Below are 14,222 nucleotides of genomic sequence, written 5' to 3' on the forward strand. Positions count from 1 at the left end.
CTCTAGTGACTCAAAGCGCTTTACATAGTGAAACCCAATATCTAAGTTACATTTAAACCAGTGTGGGTGGCACTGGGAGCAGGTGGGTAAAGTGCCTTGCCCAAGGACACAACGGCAGTGACTAGGATGGCAGAAGCGGGAATTGAACCGGCAACCCTCAAGTTGCTGGCACGGCCGCTCTACCAACCGAGCTATGCCGCCCTATAAGATGTGTTTTCGCAAAGCAGTAATCAGAGCAGGGTGGCTATTTTGAGGAAACTAGAATATAAAACATGTTTTCAGTTATTTCACCTTTTTCTGTTAAGTACATTCATAGTTGTGATGCATTCAGTGACAATGAACAATGTATATCAGGGGTCCCCAAACATTGGGTTAAATTAATTTGAGGCCGAACTCTATACATACATATATACATGTAAATATGTTAGGTCTGGAAAAAAGCAGAGGCTATTTAATCCCTCTTCAGGGGTAACTTCCCCTGAAGAGCAGGGAAACCTGCAAAACAAGCTCTCAATGCTGTTGAGAACTTTTTGAGAATATTAAAATAAAAAAAGCAAAGTAACAACAAATGTTTTCTTTTTTTCCCCCTTTAGTCATTGGTGCCCAACTATTTCATTTTTGACACATTGAAAAACCTTTGCTTCAAATGAGCACATGATTTTCCCAAGTAATACTTAGAATGTTTGAGCTTTGTTGTAGCAAATAAGTCAGTGCCTATAAGATATTTTAAGTGCTGTAGCAATTAAGCCAGTGCCTATAAGAGATTTTTGGTGTTGTACCAAATAAGTCAATGCCGATAACAGATTTTAAGTGTCGTACCAAATAAGTCAGTGCCTATAAGAGATTTTAAGTGTTGTACCATAGAATTCAGTGCCGATAAGAGATTTTAAGTGTTGTACCAAATAAGTCAGTGCCTATTAAAGGTTTTAAGTGTTGTACCAAATAAGTCAGTGCCTTTAAGACATTTCAAGTGTTGTACCAAATAAGTCAGTGTCTATAAGAGATTTTAAGTGTTGTACCATATAATTCAGTGCCTATAAGAGGTGTTAAGTGCCTTACTAAATAGGTCAGTGCGAACGGGAGATTTGAAGTGTTGTACCAAATAATTCAGTGCCTTTAAGAAATTTTAATGGTTGTACCAAATAATAGATGGATAGATAGATAGATAGATAGATAGATAGATAGATAGATAGATAGATAGATAGATAGATAGATAGATAGATAGATAGATAGATAGATAGATAGATAGATAGATAGATAGATAGATAGATAGATAGATAGATCGATAGATAGTACTTTATTGATTCCTTCAGGAGAGTTCCTTCAGGTCCTTCAAGTCAGTGCCTATAAGATATTTTAAGTGTCGTACCAAATAAATCAGTGCCTATAAGAGATTTTAAGTGTCGTACCAAATAAGTCAGTTCCTCTAAGAGGTTTTATGAGTTTTACCAAATAATTGAGTGCCTATTAGAGATTTTAAGTGCTGTGCCAAATAAGTCAGTGCCTATAAGAAATATTAAGTGTCGTACCAAATAAGCCAGTGCCTATAAGTTTTTAAGTGTTGTACCAAATAAGTCAGTGCCTATAAGAAATTTTAAGTGTCGTACCAAATAAGTCAGTGCCTATAAGACATTTTAAGTGTCATACCAAATAAGTCAGTGCCTATAAGAGATTTTAAGTGTTGTACCATAGAATTCAGTGCCTTTAAGAGGTGTTAAGTTCCTTACCAAATAAGTAATTTCCTCTAAGAGATTTTAAGTGTCGTACCAAATAAGTCAGTGCCTTTAAGAAATGTTAAGTGTTGTACCAAAAAAAGTCAGTGCCTATGAGAGATTTTAAGTGTTGTACCATAGAATTAAGTTCCAATAAGAGGTTTTAAGTGCCGAACCAAATAAGTCAGTGCTTATAAGCGATTTTAAGTGTCGTACCAAATAAGTGAGTGCCTATAAGAGATTTTTAGTGTTGTACCATATAATTCAGTGCCTATAAGAGGTTTTAAGTGCCGTACCAAATAAGTCAGTGCCTATAAGAGATTTTAAGTGTCATACCAAATAAGTCAGCGCCTATAAGAGATTGTAAGTGTTCTACCATAGAATTCAGTTACATATAAGAGGTTTTAAGTGCCGTACCAAATAAGTCAGTCCCTATAAGAGTTTTTAAGTGTCATACCAAATAAGTCAGTTCCTCTAAGAGGTTTTAAGTGTTTTACCAAATAATTCAGTGCCTATTAAAGGTTTTAAGTGCCATACCAAATAAGTCAGTGCCTATAAGAGAGTTTAAGTGTTTTACCAAATAAGTCAGTGCCTATAAGAGATTTTAAGTGCTTATTCCTTCTCAGTTGAGTTATTGTTTCTCAGATCGAAAGCACTCACGTTCCATCTTCGTTGCTTCGGTAGAAAACCATGAACGGGTCTGACTTGCCGAAGAAATCCTTCTTGTCCAGCTTGTTGGCACAGAACTGCATGGTGGCGCTGTCCTGCAAAGATGCATGCAGATGGGACGGGAGAGTGGCAATGTGGAGAGGAAAGAGAAAGGTACATCATTAAAAAAAAAAATGTGATATGATGTATTTGCGGTCTTTTAAATATTGCAGTTACATTCAATTCTATTGTAATGACCATTTAGTTCAACAGCTGCGAGGCTGCTCTGGTCATTACACAGAAAAAAATCAATAAATTGAGAAATGAAAATGACTAAACACTAATAGTATTGTATGTTACAGGCGATTGGACTATGAATATACCACGTATGATACATTATTTCTGCAAGCACTGCGCCAAAGCAATTGTTGACCCATGGTTATGATGAAGGTGATCCAGGCTTTGTTTGGCAATGACAAGAGCGTCTTTCTTCCCAAGGTGGGAAGTTGTTAATTTCTAGTCCTGACTGTTGCCTTAAATGAGGTCTGAGTGATATAAACTGTGGATTTAGTCGTTAAGTTAATGGTGATATTTGCATTATCATCCATATTTTTCCATTTAATGTTTGTGTATGGTATATTCATATACATGCTGTTACAAATAGGGATGGGTACCAAATCTAGTATTTTTACAGGTACGGACCAAATTCCGTGGGTACTACTGGGCATCAATTCACGTAAAATCATATGGTATCATTTTCGACCTTTATCTTGGTTACTGTAAGGTATTATTTTCGTGTCTCCCTTAGTCAAGCATCGAATGATTACAGTTGATACAAAATATGTAGACTTTTGACAAGAACAAGAAAGTTTGGTCATATTTACCTTTATATACTGTGTATACCTTTATATAGCTAGATACCTACAGGGCTCAAATTTATCCACGGCAACTGCGGCAAAAGCCGCGACCTGCCCTAAAAGAATTACCAACATCTGCGGCAAGAACATGCTGTGACCGCCCTTGACTTTTTACTTGTTAATGGACTAGGGCAGGGGTCAGCAACCCAAAATGTTGAAAGACCATATTGGACCAAAAATACAAAAAGAAATCAGTCTGCAGCCGTAAACAATTAAAAGCAATATTACATACAGATAGTGTGTCATGGGATATAAATTGTATTATGAGGACTTAAAGGAAACTATATGAGCTCAAATATACCTACAAATGAGGCATAATGATGCGATAAAATTCTAAACGGTTACTAATACCGTCTAATATTTTAATTACCGAAACCCCAACATTTATTAATGCAGTTTAGGCAACGAAGTCAGACGCATGTTCACTAGCGTCGTTTGGCTTGATAATCATGGCGGACGAAGTACACAGACTATGCCGCAGAGATTTCCTCTCGGAGTAAACGGAGCCAAGCACTTGGTTTAACGTAATTTTCTCTTGGTTCCCCGGGGTGCATTTCGGAGCGCACTTTTAGATGATGGACAATATTGGAGACGGACGCACTTGTCCCCACACTAAAAGCATACAGCGAAGGAGAACAACTATTTGATGTTGCTTTAATTTTCTCAATACAGTGTCCATAAGCTGCTGTGACTGAGAGTTAATGAGGTGAGGAAAAATGCAGCAGGCGATGTGTCGCGAACGTTGTCACAACTTGTTTATAAAGTCTTAAGTCTGTTTATTGGACTGTTCACTCATCCTTTAATTTAACTGCAAACTGTATCAGTGTTCAAATAACATCAATACTGCCTAAAATAATATGTCATCTCATCAAATTGAATGAAGGCTGTGAAGATTGTGTATTCAATGTGAGAGGTGTCACTCTTGTCGGCCAAACTGTTGTACGAAACCATGAGGGGGAGTTGGAGAAAAACAAAGCTTGTTTATTAGACTTCATCTTCATTAGCCAACCTTAAGGGACAAGCGGTAGAAAATGGATGTATGGATAGCCAAACTGCTTTGTGATTTATTTTGATTTCAAAAAGTAACCAGCATGTTTTTTTTTACATTACTTGTGGTTTTTCATCTCATATGGAAACAGGGTTTGTATATTAATATATGGACATATATATATATATATATATATATATATATATGTATATATATATATATATATATATATATATATATATATATATATATATATATATATTTATATATATATTTATACATACATATATATATACATATATATAAATATATATATATATTTATACATATATATATATATATATACATACATACGTACATATATATATATAAACATACATACATACACACACATATATATATATATATATATATATATATATATATATATATATATATATATATATATATATATATATATACATATATATATATATACATACATACATACACAAATATATACATACATACATATAAACATACATACATACATACATACATACATATGTATGTATGTATATATATATGTATATATGTATGTATATATATATATATATATATATATATATATATATATATATATATATATATATATATATATATATATATATAAACCCTATTTCCATATGAGTTGGGAAATTGTGTTAGATGTAGATATAAACGGAATACAATGATTTGCAAATCATTTTCAATCCATATTCAATTAAATGCACTACAAAGACAAGATATTTGATGTTCAAACACATAAACTTTAATTTTTTGGGCAAATAATAATTAAGTTAGGATTTCATGGCTGCAACACATGCCAAAGTAGTTAGGAAAGGGCATGTTCACCACTGTGTTACATCACCTTTTCTTTTCACAACACTCAATAAACATTTGGGAACTGAGGTAACTAATTGTTGAAGTTTTGAAAGTGGAATTTTCTCCCATTCTTGTTTTATGTAGAGCTTCAGTCTTTCAACAGTCCGGGGTCTCTGCTGTCGTATTTTACGCTTCATAATGTGCCACACATTTTCAATGGGAGCCAGGTCTGGACTGCAGGTGGGCCAGGAAAGTACCCGCACTCTGTTTTTACGAAACCACGCCGTTGTATTTTGTGCTGAATGTGGTTTGGCATTGTCTTGCTTAAATATACAGGGGTGTCCAAGAAAAAGACGGCGTTTAGATGGCAGCATATGTTGTTCCAAAACCTGTATGTACTTTTCAGCATTAATGGTGCCTTCACAGATGTGTAAGTTACCCATGCTTTGGGCACTAATGCACCCCCATACCATCACAGATGCTGGCTTTTGAACTTTGCGTCAATAACAGTCTGGAATGTTCACTTCCTCTTTGGTCTGGATGACACGATGTCGAATATTTCCAAAAACAATTTGAAATGTAGACTCGCCAGACCACGGAACACTTTTACACTTTGCATCAGTCCATTTTAGATTATCTCGGGCCCAGCGTTTCTGGATGTTGTTGATGAATGGCTTTCGCTTTGCATAGTAGAGCTTTAACTTGCATTTACAGATGTAGCGACCAACTGTATTTAGTGACAGTGGTTTTCTACAGTGTTCCTGAGCCCATGTAGTGATATCCTTTAGAGATTGATGTTGGTTATTGATACAATGCCGTCTGAGGGATCAAAGTTCATGGTCATTCAATATTGGTTTCCGGCCATGTCGTTTACGTGGAGTGATTTCTCCAGATTCTCTAAACCTTTTGATGATATTATGGACCGTAGATGTTGAAATCCCTAAATTTATTGCAATTGCACTTTGAGAAACGTTGTCCTTAAACTCTTTGACTATTTGCTCATGCAGTTGTGGACAGAGGGGTGTACCTCGCCCCATCCTTTGTTGTGAAAGACTGGGCATTTTTTGGGAAGCTTTTTTTATACCCAATCATGGCACCCACCTGTTCCCAATTAGCCTGCACACCTGTGGGATGTTCCAAAAGGGTGTTTGATGAGCATTCCTCAACTTTATCAGTATTTATTGCCACCTTTTCCAACTTCTTTGTCACGTGTTGCTAGCATCAAATTGTAAAGTTAATGATTATTTGCAACAACAAAAAAAGTTTATCAGTTTGAACATTAAATATGTTGTCTTTTGTAGCATATTTAACTGATTATGGGTTGAAAAGAATTTGCAAAATCATTGTATTTATATATATATATATATATATATATATATATATATATATATATATATATATATATATATATATATATATATATATACATATATATATAATAGGGCTGCAAATCTTTGGGTGTCCCACGATTCGATTCAATATCGATTCTTGGGTTCATGATTCGATAATATATAGATTTTTTCGATTCGACGCGATCCTCGATTCAAAAACGATATTCTTCCGATTCAAAACGATTCTGTATTCATTCAATACATAGGATTTCAGGAGGATCTGCCCCAGTCTGCTGACATGCTAGCAGAGTAGTAGATTTTTGTAAAAAAGCTTGTTTAATTGTAAAGGACAATGTTTTATCAACTGATTGCAATAATGTAAATTTGTTTTAAATATTAAACGAACCAAACATATGTTTTATTTTATCTTTGTGAAAACATTGGACACAGTGTGTTGTCAAGCTTATGAGATGTGATGCAAGTGTAAGCCACTGTGACACTATTGTTCTATTTTTTTTTTTTATAATTGTCTAATGATAATGTAAATTTGGGATTTTTTATCACTGCTATGCTGATATTATTACTAAATTGATACTGTTGTTGATTATATTCATTTTTATTTCACTACTTTTGGTTTGTTCTGTGTTTGTTTTGTGTCTCCTCAATTGCTCTGTCAGGTTTGGTTTTGGAATTGGATTGCAGTCACGGGGAGAACATGCAAACTCCACACAGAAAGATCCCGAGCGCAGGATCGAGCCCAGGATTACTCAGGACCTTCGTATTGTGAGGCACTTGCCTCACAATACGGTGGAACCCCTGTTCCACCCTGCTGCCCACCTCATAAATCAAAAGTGAAATTAATTTACAATACAAACACTTTCCCTTGTTTAAACTTGAGTCTGCAATTACTCCATTCTTTGTTTTTCACGTGGAACTTGCACGTCCAAATATAAATCACTTGCCCTTAAGGCTAAAAGAAGTTTCTTAATGTTCCCCTTCCTGTGGCGACCTCTCGCTGTGTTCAGGGAGAGGGCTCTGGCTAACCCTTGGCTGCGTGTTGTGGCTAATCTCAGCGACACGGTGCGTTTCATTACAGCATCATTCCAACAATGAATAGCTGTTGCTGTTGTCGCCTGAGGTCTTCCAACAGCGGGCACCCGGGGCTGCGCTAATGATAGCTTGATAGCTTTTTAATGTCGGAGCTTGCACCTCATGTCAGGCGGTGCGCTGGCTGGCAAATCAGTGATGTGACGGGTGTGAAGTCCTGAGTGTGACGGATCGGGAGAGTTTCTTCATCGCCTATTCAAATTCATGTTTGCAATTTTTTTCAACAGTGTCCTCCTGCCTGCGTCTTTTATCACTCGCAGCCAGGCGCTTTGCAGAAAACACCGGCACTCCAGCAGCGAGAAGAACATTATCTGCTTCCCTGCGCTCACCCCGGGGCTACATATATGTGCCACACGTTTGACACCACCTTTTCTGCAGAAGAAAAAAAATACATCATTCTTGTCATTACATTTCAACTGCATTTGAATTCTTCTTTAACGCCAGCTCACACGCTGCTCTCTGCGTCTCATGCAACATGCAAGTGCGTCTCAAAGTGAAGTGCACTATACTGGGAGCTGTTTCTATGCGGCTGCAAATTATTCATACTCGGGCACTCAATGCTGCGTCCTGGCTTCCCTCACAGATAGATACGTTGTGTGCATAATTACAGCTGCACATGCCCTTTTTGTTTCCTCACAGGCTGACATCTTGGAAAACTGACAGTAGGTGACAGTAACTCAGAAGCATTTCGTTAGAAAGCTAGAAATTGAGTTGCGTCACTGGTGTTTTGGGTATGACTGAAACCAAAAAGCAAAACAAACACAATGAATACTAACACACATTAATAATCACATATACATTCTATCCATATATACACATATTATATATATATATATATATACATATATATACTGTATATAAAATACATACATACATGTACGTATCTACATATAAGTATAAACATACATATACGTATATACATACATGTATATACATACATAAATATATATAAATGCATATACATAGACGTGTATATATACACATTAATATACATATGCATATACATACATATAATCATATATACATTTGTATATATATATATATATATATATATATATATATATATATATATATATATATATATATATATATATATATATATATATATATATATACATATATACACACATGTATACATATGTTAATATACGTATATATATATATATATATATATATATATATATATATATACACGTGTATACAAAGGTATATGTGAAAGACTGAGCATTTTTTGGGAAGCTGTCTGGGGATTTTTCTGTGTGGAGTTTACATGATCTCACCGTGACTGCGTGGGTTCCCTCTGGGTACCCTGGCTTCCTCCCACCTCCAAAAACAGGCCCTAGTATGTGAGTGTGTGTCTTTCTGTGTTGGCCCTGTGATGAGGTGGCGACTTGTCCAAATGCAGCTGAGATAGGCTCCAGCACCCCCCATGATCCCAATTAATATACATACAGTATATATACATATATATAATGGATATAATATAATATACTTAGCTAATAAGAGTATTCGGAAGTTTGACTCCGAGCTGGTTTAATTGCAGTGCATTTCTACGGGTGTAGTTTTGATTTATGTGTTGTGATTGGACATTTTTCTATAACATACACAAATTTAAATGATCAGGTACTGTTATGTGTGAACATATGTGTTTTTACTTTTTGTGTTAGTCTGTTTGTGCCCTGAGTGGGAAAGGTTGTTTGGATTGGGTAATATATAAAAATGTTGTACTGTGTGGAATCAAAATTGCATTTAATTACCGTCAAACCTGAAATACTCATGGTGTCCACAAGTTGGCAACGAATTTGTAGCAATGATGCTGTCAGATTATTTCCTATTTAATTGAAGACATCCCGTGGGTTCGATTCCTTGTTAAACTCGTGACGTCGTAATGTGATACCGCAGTCATGTGGAATTTGGTGAATTTCCCCAATGTGCGATGAATAGAATCTATCTCAGTCTATTAAATCCTATTTGACAAGGTTAAAGGTTATGTTACTGAAAGGTGACCGACCATCCGATGATTTCAATCCACATTTTTAACACTCCCTTATGGTCTGAATTACACAAGCATGTTTACGCCAGACACCCCTATTTTTCATTCATTCAAGTGCGTGAAAAGGTAATGACTAATGAATAATTGTGTTCACTGGAGTATACCAACATTCATTCAAAAAACATGTATTCACTCCAAACTTTAGGAGCGCACCAGCATTGTCTCCTCTCTGTTGACAAATATGGAATATGAAAGAATAGAAAACTTTGCACAAAAGCAACACAATGAAATTGCAGCGTTTCTACGTGGCTACGGTAGTTTACAAGGAAACAAGAATAAATACATTACATGCACATGTAATTAAACATATTGGAATGCACCTCATATAGATTAGTGTACCAAGTACCACCTCAGAAAACACTTGGCTCTCCAAGTGCTACCATAACCACCAACAATAAAAATACAGTAGTGTAGTATGCCAAAGTATTCATTCAAAATAAGGCAAAGGTTTTATTTAACAAGCATATTAAAAAAAATGTTTTGGCCACTGTAATTTTACAAACAGTTTGAACAGTAACGCTTTATTTGAATTGTTAATTAAGTGAATATTAGGTGTACCACAAGTTGTACACGTACCACAGTTTGAGAATAACTGATCTAAATAAGTATTGGATATGCTTTGGTGTACTTTCTTCTTAAATTTTTCCTCTCAGTTACATCTATAACTCGTTTTTAAGACTCTGTCAGAAAAATGTTTGTTTGTTCCTAGATTGCAAATGAAACTACGCCCCACCTTTTCCAAATGTATCATAATTTAGTTTATGAAACTATAGGTTTGAAGGTTGCCCTCCCGTGGGTCCTGCAGACCACCAAGCATTGCCATGAGAGCCCGTTTCAGAGTTACAATACAGTTTTACTTTGATGTCAGGTTGCCTTCCAGCAATTGTCTATTTGTCTCTGACATGCACGCTCTCGCTCTCACACCAGCTCCAACAACGTCTCTCCTCCACTATTTCTAGATAACAAGGCCCAAGTGGGCCGTCTACGCACCTGTCGCTGACTTTGAGGCCGGTCCTGGCACACCCCGTCCCGCTGCAGGCCCGCAGGCCACGCCCCCCTCCACAATAAGTTACTTAGTAAAATATATATTTTAAGAACGAACGTGACTGTTGTGTTTTTTCAGTGACTGTCAAAAATAAATTTTATAAACGTTTTATAGATTAATCCGGTCACAACATTAGAAACACATGTTATTTTGCATATGGAAATATTGAATCAAATTAACCTTATATTTTTGGAGCTGAACATACTGAGGATGAACTACTGCTTCTAGAAGCAAACACGAAGGACGGGTCAGAACGTAGCCAGACTGCAACCAAATGCTGCATGCAAGCTCATGCCCAAATGCGTGCACCTTATAGCATTGTATTAGGGATGTTGCAATCAGGGATCAATGCTGTCGATTCAAATACCGATCACCCATTAATGAGATCTCCCGATACCAATACCAATAGAGCTCACATGGGGCGGTATAGCTCGGTTGGTAGAGCGGCCGTGCCAGCAACTTGGGGGTTGCAGGTTCGATCCCCGCTTCTGCCATACTAGTCACTGCTGTTGTGTCCTTGGGCAAAACACTTTACCCACCTGCTCCCAGTGGCACCCACACTGGTTTAAATGTAAAAATTAGATATTGGGTTTCACTATGTAAAGCACTTTGAGTCACTTTGAGAAAAGCACTATACAAATATAATTCACTTCAAAATTCACTTCACATGTAATAAGCGTTCATTTGTCCGTTTATTTTTGGTGAGTGCCATTGAAAGTTTACCGGTATCAACACAGTATTTGAACGAGTTCCCTGTTCTCTTGTTTTACATACAGTTGTTTGAGCAAAACAATGTCAATAATACACAAAATACAAAGCCCGTGTCCATATGAGTTGGGAAATTGTGTTAGATGTAAACATAAACAGAATACAATGATTTGCAAATCCTTTTCAACCCAACATATTTGATGTTCAAACTGATAAACATTTTTTTTAGAATTTGATGCCAGCAACATGTGAAAAAGAAGTTGGGAAAGATGCCAATAAATACTGATAAAGTTGAGGAATGCTCATCAAACACCCTTTTGGAACATCCCACATGTGTGCAGGCTAATTGGGAACAGGTGGGTGCCATGATTGGGTATAAAAAAAGCTTCTCAAAAAATGCTCAGTCTTTCCCAAGAAAAGATGGGGCAAGGTACACCCCTTTGTCCACAACTGCGTGAGCAAATAGTCAAACAGTTTAAGGACAACGTTTCTCAAGTGCAATTGCAAGAAATTTAGGGATTTCAACATCTACGGGCCATAATATCATCAAAAGGTTCAGAGAATCTGGAGAAATCACTCCACGTAAACGGCATGGCCGGAAACCAACATTGAAGTACCATGACCTTTGATCCCTCAGACAACATTGTATGAATAACCAACATTAATTTCTAAAGGATATCACCACATGGGGTCAGGAGCACTTCAGAAAACCCATGTCACTAAATACAGTTGGTCGCTACATCTGTAAGTGCAAGTTAAAGCTCTACTATGCAAAGCGAAAGCCATTTATCAACAACATCAAGAAACGCTGCCGGCTTCTCTGAGCCCGAGATCATCTAAGATTGACTGATGCAAAGTGGGAAAGTGTTCTGTGGTCTGACGAATCCACATTTCAAATTGTTTTTGGATATATTCGACATTGTGTCATCCGGACCAAAGGGAAAGCGAACCATTCAGACTGTTATCACAAAGTTCAAAAGCCAGCATCTGTGATGGTATGGGGGTGCAACAGTGCCTAAGGCATGGGTAACTTACACATCTGTGAAGGCACCATTAATGCTGAAAGGTACATACAGGTTTTGGAAGAACATATGCTGCCATCGTAGCGACGCCTTTTTCATGGACGCCCCTGCTTATTTCAGCAAGACAATGCCAAGCCACATTCAGCACTTGTTACAACAGTGTGGCTTCGTAAAAAAAGAGGAAGTGGAAAGGTGTTCTGTGGTCTGACGAGTCCACATTACAAATTATATTTGGAAACAGAGGACGTGGTGTCCTCCAGAACGAAGAGGAAAATAACCATTCGGAAAGTGATAGGCGCAAAGTTTAAGAGCCAGCATCTGTGATGGTATGAGGGTGTATTATGCCCAAAGCATGGGTAACTTACACATCTGTGAAGACACCATTAATGCTGAATAGTCCATACAGTTTTGGAACAACATATGTTGTCATCCAAGCAACGTTTAATCGACGCCCCTGCTTATTTCAGCAATACAAGTGTTACAACAGCGTGGCTATGTAAAAAAAGAGTGCGGGTACTTTCCTTGCCCGCCTGCAGTCCAGACCTGACCCCATCGAAAATGTGTGGCGCATTATGAAGCGTAAAATACGACAGCGGAGGCCCTGGACTGTTGAAAGACTGAAGCTCTACATAAAACAAGAATGGGAAAGAATCCCACTTTCAAAGCTTCAACAATTAGTTTCCTCAGTTCCCAAACATTTATTGAGTGTTGTTAAAAGAAAAGGTGATGTAACACAGTGGTGAACATGCCCTTTCCCGACTACTTTGGCACGTGTTGCAGCCATGAAATTCAAAGTTAATTATTATTTGCAAAAAAAAAAAAATTATGAGTTTGAACATCAAATATGTTGTCTTTGTAGTGCATTCAATTGAATATGGGTTGAAAAGGATTTGCAAATCATTGTATTCCGTTTATATTTACATCCAACACAATTTCCCAACTACTATGGAAACGGGGTTTGTATATTGTGTTTACCCTTGGTGTCAACACCACCATTTTATCGATCAATCCACCCTCTTAAATGCGTGTACCGACTATGACAATACTGACACACCAACGGTAATTAGATTATCCTCCCTAGACTCTTATTCATCAACTTATTGATTTCCTGTTAATATATAATTACTTTCTGCTCCAATGAGCATCCATAATGATAATTGATAGTGGAGATAATTATTATCAGCTCAAAGCAGGAGTGTTGAAGTCATTTTAGCTGACAGGCCGCATGAAGGAAAATCTATTCCCATGTGAGCCGGACTGGTAAAATCCATCCATCCATCCATCCATCCATTTTCTACCGCTTGTCCCTTTTGGGGTCACGTGGGGTCGCTGGAGTCTATCTCAGCTTCATTCGGGCGGTAGGCAGGGTACACCCTGGTTAAGTCGCCACCTAATCACAGGGCTTTGGTAAAATCATGGCATATAATGTCAAATTTAAGACAACTTCAAATTGTTTTCTTTATCATACTTTTTTTGGCAAGCACATTTTTAAAATATCTAAAAATATTGTAGTAACAGTAGTGTTTCCCCCAGAAAATGTCTTAGTTACTTTGGTGTCCCTCCGGCGGACAAACCGGGTAAGGGGGTGGTGGGTGTAAGGATAGACTACAGACTGTGGTGAAGTAGGCCGGCTTCGTCGTGTGAAGAAGCCTACACTTTTTGGTTGTGTTTTACGCTCCATACGCTGAATGGTGATGTACGATATAAATCTCAATATTTTTTCCATAAAGTAAAAACAAGACAGTTCTAGTTACCTGAAATACTAAGTATGTCATTATTATGCCACATGCTGACATGTGCTCAACTCATCAAGCTTAATTTATTACAGCATTTGGGAAGCCTGTAGTT

General features: G+C 37.0%; 1 protein-coding gene across 3 annotated transcripts in view; it reads right to left on the reverse strand.

Annotated features, from left to right (window-relative positions):
- cpne5b (copine Vb) overlaps positions 1-14,222 on the reverse strand; it is a 437,932-nt gene that overhangs the window by 161,088 nt on the left and 262,622 nt on the right. For all 3 annotated transcript variants that reach the window (XM_061922666.1, XM_061922665.1, XM_061922667.1), the window contains one exon: positions 2,373-2,476. In XM_061922666.1, coding sequence (XP_061778650.1) covers positions 2,373-2,476 — 104 coding nt within the window. The remainder of the gene's footprint in view (positions 1-2,372; positions 2,477-14,222) is intronic.

This window comes from Nerophis ophidion, linkage group LG16 (assembly GCF_033978795.1).
Source record: "Nerophis ophidion isolate RoL-2023_Sa linkage group LG16, RoL_Noph_v1.0, whole genome shotgun sequence".
In the NCBI taxonomy this organism is placed as follows: domain Eukaryota; kingdom Metazoa; phylum Chordata; class Actinopteri; order Syngnathiformes; family Syngnathidae; genus Nerophis; species Nerophis ophidion.